This window comes from Manacus candei, unplaced genomic scaffold (assembly GCF_025592945.1).
Source record: "Manacus candei isolate 608988 ecotype Guabito, Panama unplaced genomic scaffold, ASM2559294v1 h1tg000072l, whole genome shotgun sequence".
Taxonomy (NCBI): domain Eukaryota; kingdom Metazoa; phylum Chordata; class Aves; order Passeriformes; family Pipridae; genus Manacus; species Manacus candei.
In genome coordinates this window covers 2,325,033-2,348,936 of record NW_026138120.1, presented here as the reverse complement: position 1 = coordinate 2,348,936, position 23,904 = coordinate 2,325,033, and the positions used below count along the sequence as shown (strand labels likewise).

General features: G+C 37.7%; 2 protein-coding genes across 5 annotated transcripts in view; one reads left to right on the top strand and one right to left on the bottom strand.

The window, feature by feature from the left end:
- KAT2B (lysine acetyltransferase 2B) overlaps positions 1-13,723 on the top strand; it is a 40,300-nt gene extending 26,577 nt beyond the window's left edge. The window contains exons 11-19 of one of the 3 annotated variants that reach the window (XR_007907840.1): positions 797-923; positions 3,263-3,373; positions 5,000-5,143; positions 7,184-7,298; positions 8,048-8,084; positions 8,430-8,493; positions 8,591-8,675; positions 8,789-8,973; positions 11,731-11,839. Coding sequence is in view for 2 of the 3 variants with exons in the window: in XM_051808372.1 (XP_051664332.1) it covers positions 797-923; positions 3,263-3,373; positions 5,000-5,143; positions 7,184-7,298; positions 8,048-8,084; positions 8,430-8,493; positions 8,591-8,675; positions 11,731-11,924 (877 nt within the window). In the remaining variant the exon portion in view is untranslated. Of the gene's footprint in view, positions 1-796; positions 924-3,262; positions 3,374-4,999; positions 5,144-7,183; positions 7,299-8,047; positions 8,085-8,429; positions 8,494-8,590; positions 8,676-8,788; positions 8,974-11,730 lie in introns of all 3 variants that reach the window. The other 2 variants (XM_051808372.1, XM_051808373.1) reach the window with 2 other exon arrangements.
- Positions 13,724-15,298: 1,575 nt separating this feature from the next.
- On the bottom strand, positions 15,299-20,557 carry SGO1 (shugoshin 1). 2 transcript variants are annotated; one of them, XM_051808379.1, is made up of 9 exons: positions 20,437-20,557; positions 19,945-20,087; positions 19,665-19,861; positions 19,177-19,281; positions 18,644-18,711; positions 18,343-18,482; positions 16,835-17,764; positions 16,160-16,331; positions 15,299-15,904 (listed from the first exon to the last, which is right to left on the bottom strand). In XM_051808379.1, the coding sequence occupies exons 2-9, from the start codon at positions 20,078-20,080 to the stop codon at positions 15,826-15,828; spliced, it is 1,827 nt and encodes a 608-aa protein (XP_051664339.1). In that variant the 5' UTR covers positions 20,081-20,087; positions 20,437-20,557; the 3' UTR covers positions 15,299-15,825. The 2 variants fall into 2 exon arrangements, with proteins under 2 accessions (XP_051664339.1, XP_051664340.1); XM_051808380.1 differs by having other exon boundaries at positions 18,343-18,479.
- Between the last annotated feature and the right edge of the window lie 3,347 nt (positions 20,558-23,904).

Sequence of the window (23,904 nt, the reverse complement as noted above, 5' to 3'; positions counted from 1 at the left end):
ATAAACCTCCTTCATGCATTCTTCAAACTAACTTCTTTGACAGAGGCTTGCTGTTGGCACTAGCTTTCCTCCCAAAAATATCTTCTGTAAATTTACTGTATTGTTTATACAATTTATATGATACTATGTCTTGAATAATCTAAAGAAAGATGCTGTGTAAATCTTTTCACACCTTGAAGATTACACTAAAATTCTTTATCCTTGACACAAGAGTTCAGACTGCACCTCATTACAACTTCCCTGGCAGTGCAACAGGAAAGGATATTTTTTCTGGTCTTGATTCCGCTGGGAGTGGGTGATTTGAAATAAGAAATGTCATCTCTTGCTTCATCAGCTGCATTTGAAACTGATAGCTTCAGTTTCAGAATAGGTAAACAGAGTACATGCAAGGAAACAGGAATCCCTTAGAAAGGACTTGCTGTACTGTAACTCCATTAATTTCTAATTTACTGAGGGTAAAATCATCCTGAGCACTGCACAGTGGCATAACTGTCATCAATGGATTCAATAAAAGCAACACAACTTTTATTTATTGGATATTACCCTAGTATATCAGAGTACTTGGCAAGGCCAGGACTTTGCTTCATGATGATGATCTTTATAGTAAATTCAAATCATGATGTTAAAATAACAACTCTTCTGTAGATACAAGCGGCTAACTTGAGGCATATACAATTGCATTAGCACTGTGAAAAGAAGTGAATCAAGAGATTCAAGAATTCTGAGAAAAGGTAGGTAATGGCACTTTATGTACTATGTACATGAATTAAAGCGATTGTTATTTTTGTCTACTCAGGAAACACAAAACTCTTGCATTAATAAAAGATGGTCGTGTTATCGGTGGTATCTGCTTCCGGATGTTCCCTTCCCAAGGATTTACGGAGATTGTCTTCTGTGCTGTGACTTCCAATGAGCAAGTCAAGGTAAAAATAATTCCCTATTTGAGTTTATTAAATGCATTCCCTACTGTGTGTGTTCCTAATTTGTTAGTCACATTGAATATTCTGTTGAGTTCCCAGAGAGAAAGAGTTTGAAAGATAAAGTGATTCTGAATATAACACACAAAAACTAAACAAATATGCAGATTTAGAATCATCATCATAATAGTAGGAGCAGCTGTAATTAATTAATTAAATAAAATCTTTCTCAACACAGCAATAGTTGGTCAGTTGTCTCCCATTTTTGGACTGTTCACTCCTGTGTCTCCAGTAGTTGTGTCTCTGTGTAGTGTAACACCTCACTGTTTACTGAAATAGGTGTTGCTTGTATGCGACATTATCATGTTAAATCACTTTGTGATATTAAATGACTTCAATCAAAATGAGATATTTTTAAAAAAAGGTAGAGTTTTGCATCTCAAAATAAGCACAGGGTCCCTTCTATGCATGCTTTTTTGAGTTAATTTTACAGAACGTTCTCAGAATGTTGAGAATTAGCATCTATGTTGGAAAAATACAGAGCACTATGAATACATATTCCTCCAGCTTTTTCGGTGACTGCAGGTAGATCAATCAGCTATGGCCATTTGGTTCAGTATTTTACCTTTAGATGGTGCTGTAGCTTCATGATTTTCAGTAGAAGCAGTGAAAGCTGAGATGTGAGTTAATTCAGAGTTTGTAACAGCTAACATGCAGAAATTGTACACCCTGGTGTGAAAGGGTAACACAGTGGGATTGAAAGCCTGTGACAACTGTTAGTACTCGGCTTATATTTAATTTTATTCAACTCTGATGTTAAAAAGGAACATTCCCCTACACTTAGCAGTGGCCTATCATAAAAGTATCCGAAGTGTTTTAGCAAATGCAAACTCTAACAATATATGCTTAAATTATGCTTAACTGCACTGCACAGATGAGGCTGCCAAAGGTGTGCTGTGATTTTCTAGGAATAATGTTTCAAAATCAAAGAGCAGATAATTCTGACCCATCCGACTGCCCTCGAGGTTGCATAATGCACAACTTATTCTTTTACTCTCTGGGTGCCTCGCTGTATCAGTTGACTGTTTCTGAAAATGTGCCTTCCCAACTTTCTTTCTGAGTAAGGTGACCCCTGTCAGTAGGTAACTGAGAAAAAAATAAATGGTCACACATTCCCTCTGCCTAGTCTTGGGAAAATTAAATTCCTATTTTAATTCAGTTTGAGGCTGGCATAAGAAATATAGGAACTGTTTTCCCATATAAGTTCAATTGTTTTTGTGATCATTTGATCCTATGTTGCAAAATTATTTTAAATTTTACTGTACACGGCTTAGTTTCCTTTTAGAATTGTTTTATTTGCCTATTACCATGTTTGGGGATACTAAATAGTAAATTAAATCAGAAGTTTGTATTTTCTAATTTATTTTTCTGGCTTATGTACATAAATAAAAATTTCCCCAGTTTTCAAGAACTGAGTACCCAAAACAAATCCATGTATATTTCTTTAAGCATCCATCAGCATACCTGATGATAAAATTGGAACATATTCAGGAACAAAACACTATTGTGGGCTTTCCTGTCTATTTTACATTTCTTCATTTCACAGCAGAAGGAGAAGGCTATAGCTTGCTTGGTAATGTGAATAAATGGAACCTTTTGTTTACTTTGGGGTTGAATGAAAATGGAAATCATGCTTGTGTGCAGTCAGAAGGCATAGCTATTTATTTGATTGTGGACTCAATAATTTTCTGCTGCTTATTATGGTAATTCTTTCACTGTTCCCTTTTATGCCTTGTGATAAATTTAGATTATAAATCCTTTGAGGCAGAGGCTGTTTCTGCTACAGGTGCACAGACTACTGGAATAATTTCAGTATTGCTGCTGCTTTGCAGTTTTGAAGTGATATGGGTAAGAAAGAATGCCCTATTGTTACAGTATATGTAGGTTTGTTATTGGTGAAATATGTGACTATTGATAGTTATTATTTAATTTAAAAGAGAAAAAAGAAGGGCGGGCACCTTGAATTGCAATTTCCAGGACAATGTACCTCTTTACCCCTCAAAAGAGTCCAGGTTTTGGTCTCCTTTAGATTAAAAGTGAATCAGACACCAGAAACTGGTATTTTGTGTTCCATGCTGGGTCACAAAGATACCCTTACAAGGCTGAAAAGCGTTTGCACTTGAGTATGCCTCACCAAGTTAGTTATGAAAAAATCGTTAAAAATAGGATCTAGAGGAAAGACTGCATTTTACAAAAGAGTCTGTTATAACCCTCAGTCCACAGTTTCTAATACGTGCAGTCCCCAAAGGCTCTGTCATGTTTTTTTGCTCATACGTTTCATACAGGGTTATGGGACTCATCTAATGAACCACCTGAAGGAGTACCACATCAAACACAACATTCTCAATTTTCTCACGTATGCAGATGAATATGCTATTGGCTACTTCAAAAAACAAGTAAGTCAATGCAAGCAATTACTTGGTGCAAGAATTTTAATATCTGCCAGTGATGTACTAAACAACTTGACATGACAAAGTAGTTGGATAAAATGCATAGTGCAATTTTAAGGTGGGGTTTTTTTAAAAAAAAACTATAAAATGTGCTCTGTGTTCATCCTATGTAATGTTATTGGCTTCTAACACATTTTAGTTTGATAGAATTGTCTGAGTACAGGTATATGGTATAGTCTATAATTTCTCAAGTCTAAAAAATAGTCAAATATTGCTTGGCTGCTTCTTCATTCATTCAGTTCCTTCACTGGTTCTATAAGAAATATAAAGAAGGACTAGACATGTCTGTGACAGAATAGACCTTTCCTAACCTAAACTCACAGCTCCTCCTGATTTGAAGCATGAATTTCAGGTTCAGGAAAGATTCCAATGTCTAATCTGTCAAATAAATTTGATAAACAAGTGTCAACTATCTGGTCAGATGATAGAGCAAAAATTGTGTCAGATTATTCTCAGAGGTGTACAGCATTAGGACTAAAGGCAACAGACATGAGTTGGATAGCAGGAAATTGCAACTAGATAGAAGGAAAATGTTTTGTTTGTGTTTTTTTCTTCCTTTTCTAAGGGTGGTGAAATACCAAAAAATGTTGCCCAGAGAGATGGTACAATCTCTGTCCTTTACAGTCTTAAACACTGGTCATGGCATTGAGCAACCAGATGTGGTGAGACCTGCTCTGAGTGGGGATGAGGCTACATGACCTCCTTAAATTCCCTCTAACCTCAGCTGTTCCATGATTCTCTATATAAAACTGATCCAATTTACTCTTCACACGTTCAAAATGAATAAAAGCTGGGCTTGTGATACACCTGTTGGATCTGTGCAGACAGACCCTTTTCATGTATGCAATATCCCTTCCCCAGTTTGGAAGTGCTCAGCCTCCATCTGAGTCTGAAGTCTTTGATGCTAAATTGTGAGGCAGAAGTCCTATTTGGGTTTCTGCTTATTACTGAGGTTTCATAGGTACCACTGTAACAGAAAAATAAAATGCAGCCCAAATGAGAGTCCTACACTGCTTTTTATTCTCTTAGTCAATTCTTTTGTGGGTTTGTTTTTCAATTAACTTTTGATCTTTAACTTTTTTTTTCAATTAACTTTTTAAACTTTTTTTAACTTTGGAACTTTAAATAGGATTTGTTAACTTTTTTTTCGCTTGAAATACACAAGTAAAAAAAAAAAAATAAAATTTTCCAGCTGTAAGATTGCTATCATCTCATCAAGTTCAACAGCAACTTCCCTTGACCTATGACTACAGGACTGCCATTCTTTAATATTAAATAGCAAATTTTTGGAAAAACCTAGGAAATTTGTCCACAGAAAAAATATTTTCTGTGATCTTTTTGTCTCTCCTATCTCCCTTCTTAGCAATTCTTGTATCTTGTATCTTAGCAATTCACGTGCCTCCTGTAAGAAGGTGTTTGCAACACTGAACCATGCCCTGTAACTCACTCCACTGTATTGTTTGTATATGAACGTCGTGATGAATTTGTTTCTAAATCCTCATAGCATTTCAGTTAAAACAAATGTAAAAGGAAAAAGGCATTATGACAATGTAAGGTTTTTTTCTTTGTCAGGGTTTCTCCAAAGACATTAAAGTACCAAAAGCGAAATATGTTGGCTACATCAAGGATTATGAGGGTGCCACATTAATGGGATGTGAATTAAATCCGAGGATCCCCTACACAGAATTTTCTGTCATCATCAAAAAGCAAAAAGAGGTAAAGGCCAAAATGAAATGCTTAACATTATAATCTATTGAGATGTTTAGAAACAATTCAGTCAGTGCCAGGTTAGCTCTCTTCTCTGCTTTGGTGCTTAAAACATTTGAATGTATATTTTTATTAGTTAGAATAATCCTTTCATTCAAGTCCCAGTGCCATAATTTTGCAGTTGAAGCATTATATTGTACCTTATTGACTTAATGATAACAAAAGTGTTAAAGTACTGATATTTTGAGGAGTAATTCACAGCTAAATTTTGTCCTGGTTGATAACTAAGCAAAATCTTGTGAGACTGATTTATTTTATGGCTTTGTCAGTTCTCCCCCTGCCCATAACAGTAGAGTTCATTAGAGTGACATTTGAATGGAGTGTTTGTACTGTGTAGCCTCTATTTTACTTGAACGAAAGATGATTAATGTTTCTGCCATTGTTTTAATATATAAATCAAGAGTGTACTGTCTTAATTTCCAGTCTATCCCTCTTTGCAGTTTCTGTGGGCTGTTCTTTATTTAGTTCATAGTAGTATTCCATATAATAAGGCAGTTTATTAGCAAAATAATTAAGATGTTTCCAGTTGTGTTTAAATACCTTCCTGGGTTTTTAAAGAAATACAAATTATAAGGATAATTTGTTCTTTCAAGGTTATTAAAACCTGACATTTTATTTTGTTAAAAAGCCTCTTTATGGGACAATAATTTTTCTTCCAGTAGAACTATTTGGTCCATGCTTGCAGAAAGAAAGAGAGAATCTGATTGCTATACATTTAGTTTACAAGATTTCTTAATTTTACTCATTGGGAAAGTTTTCGTATGTCCATACAACATAGACCATAATTTTTTCCCTTTCATTTCTGCTTGGCTGGGTTACTCTTCAGATTCCAGTCTACTGCTGGATGTGCCACCTTCCTCTCAGGGATGGGATGTTGTCTGTGTTTGTGTGGATAGTGGACATGTCCCTTGGAGCCTGTTACATCTCAGGCATGCTTAACTTCAGTAATACATTTCTGGGCCCAAACCATCAACATAGCATGTCACTTCCGAAAACTTGATAGTTTCTAAGATTTTGGCTCTGGGACTGCTCTATTCTTAACTCTCTTATGTTGGGTTATGTACATGTTATTCTAAAGAACCTAGAGACATTCCACTTGTAGATAAAGTGCTTGGTCCTCCAGATATCTCATGTTTAACATTATTAGAAAAAAAGCTACTGTTATGCAGTGATCTATGCTGCTAATCTTCTCTGAGAATAATTATATACACCTTTGGAAGTGCATCTTAGAATTGCCTGTTTAACACTCAAAACACAGATCAGGCCTTTTATTCTCCCTGTTCCAAGGAAATCTAGAAAGAGGCCTCACAGCCTGCAGCTTTATGAAGAATATTTGCTCGTCTGCTCATATCAAAAGCAGTGAAGATGATACCTGGAAATAAAGAGAATTTTGAATGTTGACAGTTTGGATTATGTACTGATTTCCTTGGGTGCTTGTACTGGCCAGTACTGGACAACATACATTTCAAGACCTGTTCTTTTAGAAGTGAAGCTTTTCATGGGATCTAAATTTTTATTTAAAGAATTGGAGTATGTGTCTGTGGCTGCTGAGACCATGTCACCTGCCACTATTCACCTCTAGCTCATTTACAGTCATTCTGAAAAAACACGAGCATTCCCTTTATGCAAATCTTTGTGACCTACTGACTTGTGAGCAGTCAATGTTACTGATTGAACAGCTTGTTTTAATCAGGAAGAGCTACTAGTTCCTAAGTTATAAGAAGGGTCTAAGTTGAATTTGACAATTAGTCAGAAAGTATTTTGATGTTATACTGGAATCTGGCCCTGGTGCTGTTGTATATTCTCTTAACATTTCTAAGCTCTATTGAAGGTCTGGTTTTATCTTTTCCTCTTCTTTGAGAGTAAATACTACATGTGAAGGGAGTGAAGGTCCTTAAAAACAAAAATATGTTAATCTCTATTATTTCCAAAGAAAATAGTCTGTAAAACCATAGCGGTCTGAATGTTTTCTCTGCTGCTTTATTACAGATCATTAAAAAGCTTATTGAAAGGAAACAAGCTCAAATACGAAAAGTTTATCCTGGCCTTTCTTGCTTCAAAGATGGAGTACGGCAGATTCCTATAGAAAGCATTCCTGGAATTAGTATGTATCACCCTCTTCTAATGTAGAACAGAAGCAGAACAGCCAAAGAAAGGTCTAAGACTAGAAATACTAATGTAGTCACATATTTCTTTTTGATTAGAATGTAATTGTTTTGGTTTGCTGATTTGATTTCTGTGGAGATTGTTGTGTTTCCATTGCAATTGCTGTCTTTTAGATTTCCCCAAGGTATCCCAGGCTGATCCTCTTTTATGTACATGTGTGTAATTTTATTTACATGTGATCCCTCTTTGATTTGCATCAGTGTAGGCAGCACTTTCCCTTTGGCACCGTTGTTAATGCACTGCACTTCTGAACAATGATGATTTTTGTGCTAGACATGAACTTAGAGGACAAAATAGAATTAAAAAATTTAAGTATTATCTTTTGAGAGTTTTTTTTCAGCTGTGCTTTTCTTCAATTTATTCTCTGTCCCTAGGGAATCAAATTGAATAGCTTTGTCATTATTATTCTTTACAGGGGTTGTGGTAAAATATGTATTGAATTATTGAAAAAAATGTGTGTTTCATATAGAAATATTTTAGAATCTTTTCAGCAGTCTGGAGGAAGAGCATGTAGGAAATTGAATGGGGCTGTAGGCCGTGTTATTTATTAGGAGTAGCTTTTATTAAAACAAACCCATTTTACTGCAGCAGTGCTGAAATGGCTTTTCTTTATAGAGTTGCAATAACTCAGTTAATATTGTGACCTACTGTAGTTCCCATGTAATGTCTCATGTTGTTGATGTACAGGAGAGACTGGCTGGAAACCAAGTGGAAAAGAAAGAGGGTAAGTGCTGCACAAAGTAAAATGATGAAGCAGTTGGGATATTCCTTTCAGAAAAGTCTATAAAAAATGTAATTTGGTATTTCCTTCCATCCATTGGAAAACAGATAAATAATCTGCAAGGGAAGAGTTCTTAAGTAGTTTTGTTTGGGTTTTTTGTGGGCAGGTGCAGTTTGGGTGGTGGTGTTCATTTTTTGAGGGTTTGTGTTTGTTTCTTTGCTTGTTTTACATTTTATTTCTTCTGTAAAATGCTTGAAACTTCGTAGTTGCTTTTAGGTAAGATGCAAATCATAGGAATAAAGAAAAGAGATTCAAGCTAATCTTTTTGTATTCATGTTTTCCTTCAAGTAAGGAGTCCAAGGATCCAGACCAACTTTACAGCACATTAAAAACCATCCTGCAGCAGGTGAAGGTGAGTGCTAGTTTTAATTTATCTTCTGTAAAGATTTTTAAATTATTTCCAATATAGAGTTTCCATATTAGATACCTTACTCTTTTCTTTACCAAAGAGCCATCAAAGCGCTTGGCCCTTCATGGAACCTGTGAAGAGAACAGAAGCTCCTGGATATTATGAAGTTATAAGGTTTCCCATGGGTAATGCCATTAACATTTTTTAAGTATAGAGTTTAAAAATCATTATAGCTGGAGACATAGCAGTTAAATTTTAGTCTGATTGTTTAATGGTAAAAGATATATATTACTTGCAGCTGAATACCTTGCAGCTCTGAAGTACCAAGAGAATGATGCTGTAATTTGAATTGATGACTGTTCTGTGACCTCTGTGAAACATCTACAGTGTATACATCTGAAATCTTAGCATGCCCTAGAGAGCCCTAACAACCTCTTAAATGGTGCAGTCAGCTAGAAACTTTCAGGACTGAGTTGGTGTTGGGTGAGTTGTAGGAATATGTTCTTGTGTGTGGTAACTGGTCATTGCAGATCCTACTGGTGTGATAAATAATCTCTCAAGGCAAACTTTCAGGAACACCTGAGCATTTGTGTTGCTTTGAAATACAAACTTAAGCTTTGCAAATCACATGGAAAAAAAACCTTTCCAAAAGTATCAGGGTTTTCTAATTAGGTCTTAACAGTTTGCTCCAGTTTAAGTTTAGGAAAATGCTTCATGTGAGCTGATTGTAAGCTAACTTTTATCTTTGTGTTTTAGATCTGCCACAGGTCTCTGAGGTGGTTTATTTATTTATTTATTTTTATGTATAAGTCATGCACCTGTTGTTTATGTAGGATTACTTGCAAAGGGAAGTACACAACTACTAATAATGTTTTTCTTTTGACTGCTTTTCTTATGACCCAGCTTTTTATTGCAGGTTTCAATGGTAATTCAGTAATGCTCTAAACAGATGCTTGTTTTGATTTGTACTGATGCAGTTTTAAAAATGATTCCTGCTAGTCCTTCCTTATTTATGCAGTACTCGCCTCTATCTTTCTGATTACAGTTTCTGAACCTTTTAATATTGTTAGAGAATGAAATACAGGTTCATGGCAGGCTACTAGCAATCCATTTCTCAGAGAATGGAAGTATTTGTTTATATTGCTTTGCATAGGCTCCAAGCCCATGTATATCAGTTTAGTTTAGTGATTTTTTTATGTTCAATTTATTATTTCCAAATAGCAGATGGACATATACTTTATAAACCAATAGCTGGCTTCCTGTGTCCCTGACACAAATGTATTTTATAGCAATGAATGTTGACACCCTCCTGTGGCAGTGTTCTGCATCTGCTTTTCTGAGCAGAGGCTGGGTCTAGGTGGCTGTTTAATCTGGACAGTGGTTACAGCCAGCCTGAGCTGGTGAACCCAAAGTAGGAATGTTGTCTGTGCTTTCCTTGTTCAGATGCATTACACTGGGGGGTGGGAAGCAGCTCTCCTTTGAGAGGACTAAGCTGAGGTCTTTGGTTTAGTTTTGCTTTGTTTTTTCAGCTGAGGAACCCAGTATGACTAAGCTATGTCTTGATTCATGATCAACTTCAGATTTCTTTCTGCTCTCCCTGCCAGCGTGCTGATACTGTAAAAAGTTGCTCAGACAAGATATAACAATTGCCTTTATGTTGCGTACAGACAAATTGTACAGTATTTGAGAGGTATGGCTGTAGAGTTTTTGGCTGCCTCCTAAGGTCAGTTCTCATGTGTAAATGCTTTTTTACCTCAGTTTTAAGTGCTCTTCAGGTGCTCTTTCAAGCAATACTTTTGGGGTTTCTTCCTTTCAATCTGCCATACAAAAGTTGTGTGGCTGAGTGACAGATGGAACCAAACTTCCACTGTAGTCAGAGGAGAACATCTTACTTAACTCACCAGCTAGGCAACGTTTGCTTTAGGGTAAGCTGAACAGCCTTCTTAGCTGGGTACTATAACTAGACTATGGATATCCAGTTTAGATGTAGGCACCTGAATTTCAGACTTTACGAGAGCTGAATGAGCCTTTACTTTCACAAAATATTATGCAAAACTATTGAATGGCAAGTTGTGTATCATTGGAAAAGGTATTTGAGAGCGTCCATCAAACTTTTCTTAAATAATCCCATCTTGTCAGTTTGATGGGTTTTCCTGTTTTTTAACAAATTCAAATCTCCCTTAAAACCAATCCAAAAACTACCAGCAAACCCACCAAAAGTATACCAACCCCCCCCCCATATTTTTAAATCTGATGTTGAAAAGTTTGATTACTTTGCTTTGGAGGTCTTTGGTCTCTGCTGTCCTTGCAATACTCGTTGACCCGTTTCAGCTGCTTCTGTTAAAGTTTCAAAAAGGTGCTGCTGAAGCCTGGCTCAAGCGTTGCTAAAAAAAATAGTTGTTAGAGCACCTGAGGTGAGAAAAGCCATGGCGTCCAGCACACCTCCCACTACTTCTATTCCTGTACTCACTCCTAGAACACTTGTAATATAGACAAAATTTTTAAATGCCTGATGAGAATGACTGGTAAAGCAACTGTCTGGAGAACACTGAGATGATTTACATATTTTATGGATGACTGATTTTCGTATAAAGGAGAACACTTAAAGAATGTTCTGTAAGTAAATGTTTTGCATGATGCTCTGAAAGCAGGAGAGATTTGTTCTCACATGACTCTTGAAAAGAAAACATAACTATAAACTCTTAAGAGGTAATAAAAATATATGTAGAGTGTAGAACAAATTTAATCTTTTTTTTCAAAGCTGCAAGTACTGCTTGTAGTATAGACCAATGTCTCTTCTCTGCTGTGTTCACACAGCAGTGAGGATTTTAGGTTAACATACGTGTTTTGTGATGTTTGAATTCTTTGCCTATACTCCTAAGGCCTCCTCCAGCAGAGCTGAGAACAGTTTGCCTCACAGAGCAGTTAGAAGAGCGTTAGGGACACCTAATACCTATGGAAAACTCAGAGCTCTGAGAACAGAAAAGAAATTATGCTTTAATGTTTTAAAGAAATAAAAATAAACTCTACATAAATTAATCCTTACAGTGAAATATTGCTTAGTTCCAGCGGCTCAGCTGCTTTTGAAGCTAAAAAATGGACCATCCCTTAGATGAAGGCAATTTCCATTCCAAATCCTAGCTTTGCCAGTTCATGTTAAATGGCAAATCAGTCTAAAGGGATATTGCATACAAAAACTATTTGAATCAAATGCTGTTAATCTGTTTCTCTTCTGTACAGATCTCAAAACAATGAGTGAGCGACTCAAGAACAGGTACTACGTGTCTAAGAAATTATTCATGGCAGACTTGCAGCGAGTCTTTACAAACTGCAGAGAGTACAACCCCCCCGAGAGTGAATACTACAAATGTGCCAATATACTGGAGAAATTCTTCTACACAAAAATTAAAGAAGCTGGATTAATTGACAAATGACAGTCTTTTTTACAACCAAATAGCGTGCCTACATTATGGGCAGGGGAAGCTGTTCTATATATGAGTTGTGGGACTTTCAAGAAACTTCTGTTTAATACTTAGCACTTTTAAAAACCCTTTTAGTTTTGAAAACATGTATTATACTGAAGTTACAGAAATTATTTTATTAAAATGCTTTATAATGTATTTAATTACGGAAAATTTCTTTTGTGTGCCGATTACCGTATGTTCCTAATACGTTTATCAGCTACAGCCTCAGAAACCCCACAAACATGGGGGAAGTTGCACATATTTGGGAAGATGAAGAAAATTCCCAGACAACAGATGTTATAGCTTACCTAATGCAGTACCTATTTGATATAGTTTTATTATTTTTTTTCCAGTAAAAAAGAAAATTGTAAGGGAAAACAACAGTTGGGGGGTTCTGAAACACTTGTTTCTTTGTAGAATCTTTTTATAAGATATTATTTTTTAAAAGAAACAGCTGGTTGAAAAGCTGTGAGAGAACAGTCAGTTCTGAGAAAGGACTGCCTGTAAACTTTGATAGATGCAAGTTTTTCTATTAGTTTTCAGTTTTGATAAATATTTTACCTGCAAATTGTAATCTCATAACCACTCTTTTAAAAACAACCAAATCTGGCTAGGTGTTTAATGTCATAGTGACTTGGCTTATGCAGGACATAAGTACCCAAAATAACTTTAAAGACTACTTCTCATCTACTAGACAATTTCAGTTGGTTTAGTAGAGTTAAGGTTTTGATGCACTTCATGATCCACCCTACTTACTACTCTTCACTGTTAAATTCTTTAGATTATTCAGCAGAGATAAGACTATTGTACACAAAAGAAGTCAATATAGGACAGCTTTGAGCTTAGATACTTGGCTCCATGATAAACTGGATTTTCTACCAAGCTTTATTGTAAATGCTTATTAACCGTAATTATTTAGACCCAGGAACATATTAACATTTTACAACTCATGTTAGAATATCTTCAAGTAGAGCACACATATATATATATATATATATTATATATGTGTATATATACGTATTTTGCTGCTTACACTACATTTAAGGGGTACACCTAACTCCTTAATGGAGATCAGTACAGGCCAAAAACCTGTCCCTTATGTTTTCTAATTGGAGTTTGTAACTGTAAATTATAATTGCTTTCATGAAAAACAGATTTAACTTCCACTCTTGATGTTTTATATTTACAGATGTTACACTGGTAAAATTCAATAGCTATAAGACTGAAAAAAACCCAGTCCTGTACTGTGTCAAAGAGTCTATTCCTGCAAAATGCCTGTGCAGTGTTAGATCACAAGTCAATTCAGCAAGTAGTTGTCAGGAACTACCTGGTAGTAGCAAATGTGGTACCCAAGGTATTCGAAATGTTAACGCTGGACTTGCCCTCCTCTTTTGTATGAGATTAGTCTGACCTACACTGAGATCTATAACAAAGGTACAGTGAGTACTTTTTTTTAATAGCCAGAACAGGACGCTATAAACCTGTTTTGTAGATTGGGCCTACAGATGCACATGTTAAGCTTGGTATCCTGTGAATTTTTTTTATTTTCAGAGTAGATTTTCTTATTGTCTTTCAATCAGATTGTCTCTTCTATATTGAAACGTGTTTTCTAATTTAAGAATTAATATTTTCTTAGATACTGTGCAATAAAGTTATGGTAGAATATGTGGTTTTGCAAATGCTTTAACAGCTGATGAACTTTACATTTGTCAAATTAATATATTGTACTGGTACAGAATAGTTTTAAATTATATATGTACAAAACCCTACTTATTTTGGTCTCTTTTTTTCATTAATGAGTACTTGTGGTACAAATGTACTCAGTGAAGCAATCTCACAAGGGAGCACAATGGATCTACAAGAGTGCTGTCAGGATAAGCTGAGCTGTGACCAGTCCAAGTACCATTCCCAGCTCCACACTGAGATACAATGCTGTTATTCCCATCTCCTCAACACTTCCAATACTTCCTTGACTTAGCTGTTTCCAAGTTTTGAGTTTTTCACCTCTATGCATGCTTATACTATTTGCTTATATTTGCCTATGAGACCCCTTTACTCACAAGACACAATAGATGTAGCAGTCCATGTTGAGCTTGTACTGTCACCATGATGTTACTGAGATGGTCACTTACTTTGCATGCCATAAATAAACCTTGCACCTGTCTGATACCTGACAGGTTATTAGAGAGTAGGAAGAGGTTTTTTGGTTTCCCATCAACTCAAATTTTGGTCCCGTGTCACATCATGTAAAAGTGCACTATTCAGAGGGTGGTCAAAAGAGACTCATTTGTTTTCCTGAACACTTCTAGAGATAGCAGTAGAGATTAGGTAATCTGGACTGATTCCTTCCCTACAGTTTCATCACTTCAATTCTTCAAATGCTTTCAATCCAATTAAAAAAAACAAACACAAAAAACCCAGACCCAGTACACCTGCCCTGGGCTGCTCTGCAATCATGCTGTTCTTTTACTGCCCCTGATAAACAGCTGTTACAGATTTGTTTGCTGTTCAATCATTCTACTGAAATTCCTCTAGTACTAGAATTCCAGACTGAAGATGGTAACACTCAGGGCTAGAATTTTAGGATACAAAGGTAAACTTTCAGTACGAACATTCAAAGGCTGTGTTCTGAACAACTATGTTCAAACACTCAGTAGCTGCAGCTAGTATTACTACTGTTGAGAGAAACTTGTAAGTTACAAGTAAAATAGTAATTAACACTATTCATTTTTATTACAGAAAGGGAGAGATCTTGCACCTGTTTAGGTGGGACAGGTGAGACAGACACTTGCAAAGCAAATGAAGAGCCTGTATTTTTGTACTTTCCCATTATTTATTTGGAATGTAGCTTTCATTGGGTTATTCATGTATCAGTTAATACTTAAGTGTTTCTCAAGCAAAGAAAAAGCAGTTTGTGTGCTGGAGAGTTGATAACAGTGTTCTCACATGCAGCCTGTTGTGGCACCAAATAGCACCAGCTCAGATGGGGCAGCTCTTCTTCTGCAAAAGGCACTTGGCAAAGCAGGGACAAAATTATTATAAATTAATAAATTATTATTATAATCCCAGAACAGCTGAGACTAATAGTTTGCTTTACATTCCACCAAAGCAGAGCCCTCTTCACCAACCTTCATGGAGAAATTTGCTTTGTTTCTGTCTGGTTAAGTTCATTCTAGCTTGCACTCAGAGCAGGACCAACCAAGCCTAAGTTGCTGCTTTTGAAAGTTGCAGCTACAGAATCAAACTACAACTGACAGTCATGCTTCTAAACAGTGCTTATGTCACCACGTGAGATGGGGAGAGTACATAAGCCTCTAATGCCCACTGCTGATGTTACTGCCCTTGGAGCACATAAGGAAACTGCAAAAAAACCACCAACCCACTCTGAGCTGCTTCCAAACACTAAGACATTTATTATAAAGATTCAATATGAAACTACAACCACTACATAAACAACATCTGTACAAAAACTGTTATTAAAAAGACTCCCTACACAAAACATGTCAAGTGCCTAAAGTTCAGCCTTACTGACTACAAGTCATAACATGACATTCAGCATCTTATCCATCAGATTTCTCATACACTCCCAGATCCAGTCAAAAAGAGCTTGAAAAAGCTTCAGTTATAAAAGTAATTGATCTGTATCATTAAAAACAAGTCACTAGATTAAATTTATACCTCCTTAATCTGATACCCTTAATATTAGATACACAAATATTCACATACTTATATAAGGTATTGTGCAACAGCAATTTGGATGAAAGATTTCCTTTCCTCATGGCATGAGCACGGTTTTGCTGAAAATCTCAAATGACAGGTAACCAATTTCTCATTGTCTTTTTTCAGAGATTCATTCTTAGGAGAACATCATTTAGCATTTTTTCTTCGTCTTGAAAATTGGAGACGTCAGGAACTGTGTATCTGTAAATGGATCTCCTCTCCTGAGCTTCCTGCTTAGGAAAAAGAAAAAAAAAAAGAAAAAAAAAGGCAAAAACTGAGTTCTGCTCCCTACATTACTTAAAACAATAACTTTTAGCTAGTAAGTTCCCTTTCACATGAACTAGGCTGTATTATTAACTCTAGATCTCTTTGAATAAGCTCTTTTGTTAAAGGACTTATTTTCAAGATTTAAATAAGCCTCTCAAATCCTCCAGTGGATGGAATATCATGAACTTTATTTTAAATTGGAAAGTAAAGATACCTACCCTGTAATACTTGGTTCTTTATAGCTCACGATAACAGTACAGCTTCGCTTGCGTTTTGGAGACCGTGGTCCTTCTCCTTCTGGGACAGGTGCTGCATCCCCAGTGCTGGGGAGCAATGCAGTGGTATTGGTGACATCACAGAGATGCCCACGAGGTGGCTCAGAAGGCTGCCCTGTGAAGAAATTAGGCACACTTCAGATCATTCACACAAGTCAGCTTAAAAGAAAATGTCAGTGAACGTACAAGATGTGCACTAAATCTCAGCTGTCACTATCATCTCCATTTTTGCACTTTAAAATACCTAAGAGGAAAAACACAGATTCAGGATTTTAATTTGGAAAAATAAATAACACTGAGCAGGGCCAGGCAAAGTGTCATTTCTTATTCCACTTCTCTCTCAATTTATATCTTGCTCACTTTTTGCAGCTTTAATGTATCATTAACATAGCTATAGCAAAATATTAATTTGCTGGCCAATTTCTTAAAAACATATCTTTAATTCTAATATCTGCCAAGTGAAAATAAAAGGCAGACAGAACAAATCTAACCATTCTTATAACATTATTCTGTTTGTTGTTATTGAATAAAAACCCTAAAATATAAAAGCCTTAACCACTTAAACAATGTTATCTTCCAAAGAAACAAAGCCAATTCCAGAACACTTTCCGCACTTACTAATAGACTTGTCACTTGATTTGCTGTTTTCAGTCTCTTCTTCATGACAGAATTTCTGCTCACGCTGTGCCAAACATCTTTTAGACCTTGGTCTTGGATGGATTGGCGATGTAGCATTATTGTCTGCTGAACTTCGCCTTTTCTTTGATTTACTCTTGTAAGGCTCATAGAGACTGTCGTCTGAATCATCTTCAGTGTCGCTCGACTCGATGGAATCAGTTTTATCTGAGTCTTCTGTGTCATCCACAGCAGTATCTCTGTCATTCACCTTGTTTTGTCGAAAAGGTGTAACATGGACACTCTCTTCCAAATGAAAGTCATAAGCATCACTGATGCCACCCAAGAAATTCAGCTTTTTTTTGGAAGTCTCTTTATCCTGTTTTCCTGGTCCTTGTTGGGAAGTATTTTTAGGCTGTTTCAGTACTCTCTTCTGGTGCTTCTCTTTCCTTCCTTGAGAGTTTTCTCTGCTTTTACGCTCAGGTTGTTTAAGATTAGAATTATGTTTTAAGTTGAACTGTGCAGTTTCAGAATTTCTCGGCCTCAACACCTGCTCTGAATCTACCTTGCTTTCATTCAAGTGAGAAATAGCTGCATTTACATTGCCTGTAGCACGCTCCTCTGGACTTTCGGCACTTACATTTTCTGTAGCACGCTCCTCTGGATGTTCAGCATTTACATTTTCTGTAGCACACTCCTCTAGACTTTCCTCAAGCCTAATTTCTTTCTCTTCAGAAAGTTCTTCTATTGAATCAGGTGCTTCTGAGTGGTCCAAGACACCACTGCAAATTCCATTGAGGTTTCTCGTCTTTGAAAAGCAACGTCTGGTGGACACATTTTTTGGTAACACCCTACCAAATCCAGCCTTTCCATTTGAAGAAATGTTTTGCAGTTCTGATTCTATGTTGTCCAGATGAATATCAAAAGTCCATCCTTACAATCAAAGAGAAAATGTCATATTAAATTAACAGTAACACCATGTTAAGGTTTTGTGCAAGAAATTCCAAAACTGTCAAAAATTCAGACTAGTCTTTGGGTTTTCTCCACAGATTTGTATACACTAGGATTTGGAAATCGAGTTTAATACAGTTTCCATGCAGAAAGCAATTAGGCATGCGGCATTAGTATTTTCCTCTAAACTGTTCCTTTTGGAAAGGTTATCTACAGGTCATTTTTTCCCCTGAGTGGTTTGCTTTGTTAACAAATTTTTATTGCTTTCATAAATGCTAATGCATGTCTAACAGTGATTTTATTTGGTTGAACTGTTTGGTAGTTAATGAAACTGGATTGCAGGTATAGGGAAGAAAAAAGTTTCAAATTCCTCCTGATTTTGCTGGGCATCTTCATTCAAACATTTTACCAGTTGCCAGCATTAATATCTCCCCCTTATGACAGTAAGTAGAAAGTTACCTGTCAGTTCCTTCAAAAGCAGCAGTTACATTTTAAACTTGTACTCACACTTTTGTTCCTAATTCAGAACAGAGCAGTGTTTGATACTTTGATTCAGTTACCTTTTTTTGGAATTATTTTGGTTAAGGAAATGTCACTGTCAGATTCCACACAGGTCTTTGACCAAGAATTTCTATCACTACTGTCTTCTGTCCTACTTGGAAACACTGGATCATCTCCATAAGCACACTGCAGAGGCCTTCTAGAGAAAATACCAAACACAGTATTTACTGAACAGCAATATATTTTATGACAAGGAACAATTTAATTACACTGGGTTTCTTCCCTTCTTCCAGTCAGAAAATTAAACTTACTGTAACAGAGTTTTCAAACATAAACATAGCATTGATAAAATATACTTACATTGAACCTGTTGGTCCTGTGACACTGCAGCAACTGTTTTCAGGACCTGAAGAAAGCACTCTTTTATTCTGTCAACAAAATAAATCTTACCGTGACTAAATAACTAAAACAAGCTTGCACCATCTACAAATTTTAGACAACAGCCAAGTTACCCAGTGAAGGACCAAAGAGGCCCTTGGGTCTTTTTCTTTTTGGGTGGTTAACACCAAGTGCTGTGGGATGTCACGTACTGAGCTTCTGCACGTCAGCACACACATCACCAGCCCAATCCTATAAAGACCGGACAGGGAAAAGAACTGTGCACAAAACTCCAGAAAATCAGAGTGCCCCAACCACCTCCTATCAGAGCCTCAGTCCCACTCACAGTGTAATGACAACCCCCAAAGTGTGCACCCTGCGGCATACTGGGAACTGTAGGACTAGTCCATCCTCTAAACTAAGGCTTGAATCTCAAAAGTACGTGCATCTATGGCGGAACAAGTGAGGGGAATAATTAACAGAAGTCCTGCTCCTCAAGAGGAAAAGGTACTTACCATGTCTATGGAACACAAATTCTTTGCTGGGACAAGGAGATCAATTGAGTCCAGTAAATTCTGAGAGACTTTGGAAATTATCTCATTCAAGGCTGACAGTTGATTCTAATGGACAGAAGAAGGACAGTAACTGTTACTGTCATACTCTAGTATCAACTACTAACTTCTTATTGGCATTACAAGATAACTAAAAGAAGAAAACTTTTGTCAGGTGCCTTCACATGTGATAAAAAGCCCATAATTTCACAGAAGATAGATTTTAAGTAAATAAGAAAGAGTAGCAACAACAACAACAAAATAGTTAATTACCAGGTGTCATGATGTCCAAACCAGCACACTAGGTTAGGTGAAAACACTAAAATAAACTTGGTGCATATACTGAGTTAATTTTTTATGAAACATTTAAGATTGTAAAGACATCCGTCAGTGGATTGGTTCAGATTCTGATACTTAGCTTCACCAACTCATAAAGTTATTATAAAAAATACCTCCACAAGTCCTTTTTCTTGCTGGAACCTATGATTTCTTTGCAAGTCAAACATCTGAGCCTTCAAATTGTGATAATCTTTCCTTAACTGAAGAATGGTAGCTTCGGCTTCCCTCAGTTTGAGCTTTTCTTCTTGCAAAGACAGAGCTAGATCTCTGTTGTTTGCTTGAATGATCTTCATTTTGCAGGAGCTGTTGGCTGCAACAGAATAGTGAGCGTTTTAACTGGCTTTTAAAAGAAAACAAATACATTACAAATATTAAGATATTTAAGCATCTTACTTGCTCTTTTGGCCTTTACGGTGGAGAACTGGATAGTTTTACCCAGCCTTGCCCATTTCTGATTTCTTTTCTCTCTCATACGCTGTTTTATGCCTCTCAGACTGTCCTTGAAGGACTTCCTCGAGTATTCTGTCATCTTCTACCTTTAAAAACAGAAAGGGTGAAGAACCCATGAAGAACCCAGCGCAAAAACAAAAAAGACGGAGACACACGAGTAAAGCTTGCGGCAGTTTTAAGCGGACGTACACACACACAGAGCAGAGACACGCAAATACAGCAAGACCCGCAGCTGGGCCCATTTTCACCACAATGTCTGTCTGCAGCGCGGCCGCTGCATTGTCTGAACTGCAAAACACTGTGCCCGCGACCAGGGCCGCGCCGAGGGCTTTTAAACACCGGCATCGCGGGGCATCCCGGGCCACGGGGGTTTCTCCCAGCCCCCCGCTCCCCTTAACCCCGCAGACAGAGCGTCCCCACCACCCTGAGCCGTACCTGCTCGGGGAGGCGGGGGCGCCGCCGGGAACCGACTGCCGACTGGCCGCGGGCGCCCGAGCCCCCGGCGGAGGCGGCCAGGCCCGCAAAAGGACCGGCGGCTGTGCCCGGATCTCTGCGGCCCCGCAGGTGGGCGGCTCGGCCCGGGGGGCTCCGCGGCGGCACCTCCGGCCCCGCGCGCCCGGACACCGCCACGCGCCGTTCAAACCCCGCCGCCGCCGCCTCCCATTGGCGCGTCCCGAGCGCCGCGTCACAGCGCGCGCGCCGCGCGTACGCGGCCCCGCCCGTGGCCGGCGGAGCGTCGGGAAGCGCCGCGCTGCGGGGGGCACAGGGGGCGGCCAAAGCGGCTGGGTATGGAACAGCGAGACCAGGGGATAAAAATCGTTAATCTTGGGTATTTTATTTCTAGCAGTTGCTTGTTCTTGCAGCAGTAGCAGGATGAGCCTTTCTCGCTCTTCCTGTAGCGTACTTCTTGTGAAGCGCTTCTGAATCCTGCTGTTGCAGGTTGAAGTGGAAATCCTGTAAAAGCCGCAGGGTTAAACATGCTTTCGAGCACTTAGTGGGTGAAAAAACCTGTTCCAAAATCCCGTGGATGAGGGCAGCTGATGCTCTGTGAGGGTGCTGTCCGAGGCGGTGAAGCACAGGAGCAGCGTGGCTGAGCTCAGCCCGGCCCTGAGGGAAGGTGGATCTTCCATGTCCTGGTGTCTCTCCACACTGAACATGGAGTGCTGAACCTTGTTTAAACACTGCTTTATGATGGGAGGAAAAAAAAAATCAGCTACACGATACCTTATTAACAATAAAATAAATGGTATTCTCAATCCTGATAAATCAACATTTCATATCTGGTACTCTTCTTTCTTACAGCTGCTCCTGACTTCTTGATTTTGTTTGATACAGCTTGGAGGTGGTGTAGCAAGCTGATTTCAAACTTGGGAAATTCTCATGGATTGTGACAGAAACTATAGTCCATGATGTAAATGCATATATCCTTTCCCACTCCTTGGAAGATTATGTAACTTGTTTCTCAGAATAACTGGCCTTATCTGTGCAGTAATGTAAATAAATATCATTGAACTTGCTCTCTTACTCCATTAATAGACATTGTTACAGTTGTGGTTTCGTTCCTGTCAGCAAATAAGTTGCCCTGCAAACACAGTTCTTGATGCAGCGTGACAATCCCCTTTTGAGACACAAGATCATGTAAAAAAGGACATTAGTATTTTCTTTAGGATTCAGCATGAAAAGATATAAGCAATTTAAATGCAATGGACCCTCTTATTTAGTAGCGTCACACAAAACCAGAGCAACACACAATTTCAGTTTCTCATTACATATTTTTGCTTCTGTCTGTTTGCTTAGTTTTACAAACAATTACCAACCCCTCCTTCCAACCCCCAAACAACTATCCCAAAACAAAACAAAAAAAAAGCCCACAGACCTGGGGGGGGGGGGGAGGGAAGAAAATAATAATAATAAAAAAATTCACATACCCTCTCGAAATACTGTTTTAAAGGCAATAATTGGGTACACTCCTCCACTCAGCAGCAGCTAACAGCATCACCTGGACCCTTGCAAACAGCTCTCTCTAAACGTTGTATGAAACAATCTTGTTGAACTCTTTGTTGAACTCCTTTTCTGAGGGCTTGTGGGGTTGTTTTTTCTCAGCCTTTTTTTTTCTCAGGCCTAAACAATAAGATACTATCATAGTCAAAGCAACCTTCAAGCCTGGCACCTTGGAGAAGCTCCAAAGACAGTAGTGCTGTGAAGGAGGTGAAGATGAGGAAGAAAGGGGTCTTGAGATCTCTGACTCAATTCTGGGGAGGTGGCTAGAGGGGCAGATGTGGGGAGGATCTGGTGGGCGGATAGTTCTGGGATTGGATGGTTAATACTATAAAATTGTAGAATCACTGGACATAGTGCATGCATCTTTTGTACTCCTTGTGCCAGAAGGCCTTCATTAAAGACCTGCTCTTTATCTTATTCATACTAAATTTGCCTGGAGTTTTTTTTCCCCAGATCTTTAGGCAACAAAATGAACCATATTTTGATTAAAAAAGTAATGTTTTCCTTATTGCTATCTAAGTACTACTCTTAATTACTTTTTTTTGTTGTTATCCTGAGTATACCTGTATCAAGATAAGAAATCTTCTCTTCACCTTTTTTCTTTCTATTGCTTCCATCAATTTTGTTACACCTCTTTCAGAAGCACTTTGGGATCTTTCTGCAGATTATCTTTGTGTTTTTAATGTTGAATTTCTATATCCACATTTTCACTGTTACCAAGGTGTGCTCATTTCTGCATTATTTTTATCTCAAGACAGTTGTGTTTCTATTAGATTATTTGTGGGTTACATCCTCCATATAATTTTATTTATTTATAGTGTAGGATTCCAAGTAGTGAATTTTTCTAGCTTGACTGACTCTTTGCTGTAAGCAATTTCACATTTTCCTCTATAAAAATTGATGCTGTCATTGATGCCAGAGTTGCTCTGGATTATTAGTTTATTTCTAGTGGGTGTACTCACGTGGCAAAACAGCTGCTGCTGCGACTGGAGTTGGACTATGAAAAGATTTCCTCTCATCTGAGATTTACTGACTTGCATTACAAGGGAAGAGTTTCTTCATATAATTACAGCAAATTACAGGAATCAGAGCTGTGATTCTGGGAGCATTCCAGATACTTCTCATCAGAGCTCACATCTGAGTGTGGTGTTACATGCTGATGTCCAACACATTCTTAGTTAATGGTCTATGTAAAGGACTCAAAGTTAGAAAGTTGTTGTTTTTCCTGACTAAGCAAGCAATCAGATATGAAATATCCTATGCAATATCTATTAGTTACTTGTATTGCTACCAACATAAAAGTCTTCAAATAAAGAGAATTTAAACTTTTTTAGTGGATGGTTGTGAGAGGTATTGATAATCCAGTCCTTGCTGAGTAATATTTTTAAAACTTCTACTGGCTTCAATAACAGGATAAACTGTATGGCTCTATAAGAACATATGTTTAGACTTGCTCTATCTATTTTTCACTCATTTTTGGTAATCACCAGTAGGGGAGAGAAGAGTAGCCATGATATTGTGACAGATGATAAGCTTTTGTCGATGGGGGCAGCTGGATAACCTCCAGATACCCACCATGAATATCTCACTCATCTCTTCAGCTGCTCCACGTCCAGCCCCACATCAGGCAACCACAGTGATGATGTTTATACTGTCTGTTAACCATCAGAGTAGCTCAGTTAGGGTAGTATATATGACTCATATTTTACTACCTCTACCAAAAATGATGCAGAAGTGGAAACTACAATGTATGAAATGCAGTGCATACTGTGACGACAAACTAAAAAGTATATACAATATTCTTTTTTGTGTAATACCAAATTAATGAATACTGCAAAGTATTCTCTGTTAGAGGACATCCTTAGAAGTGGCTCTTAAACACTACCAGTATTTCCTTCCTTT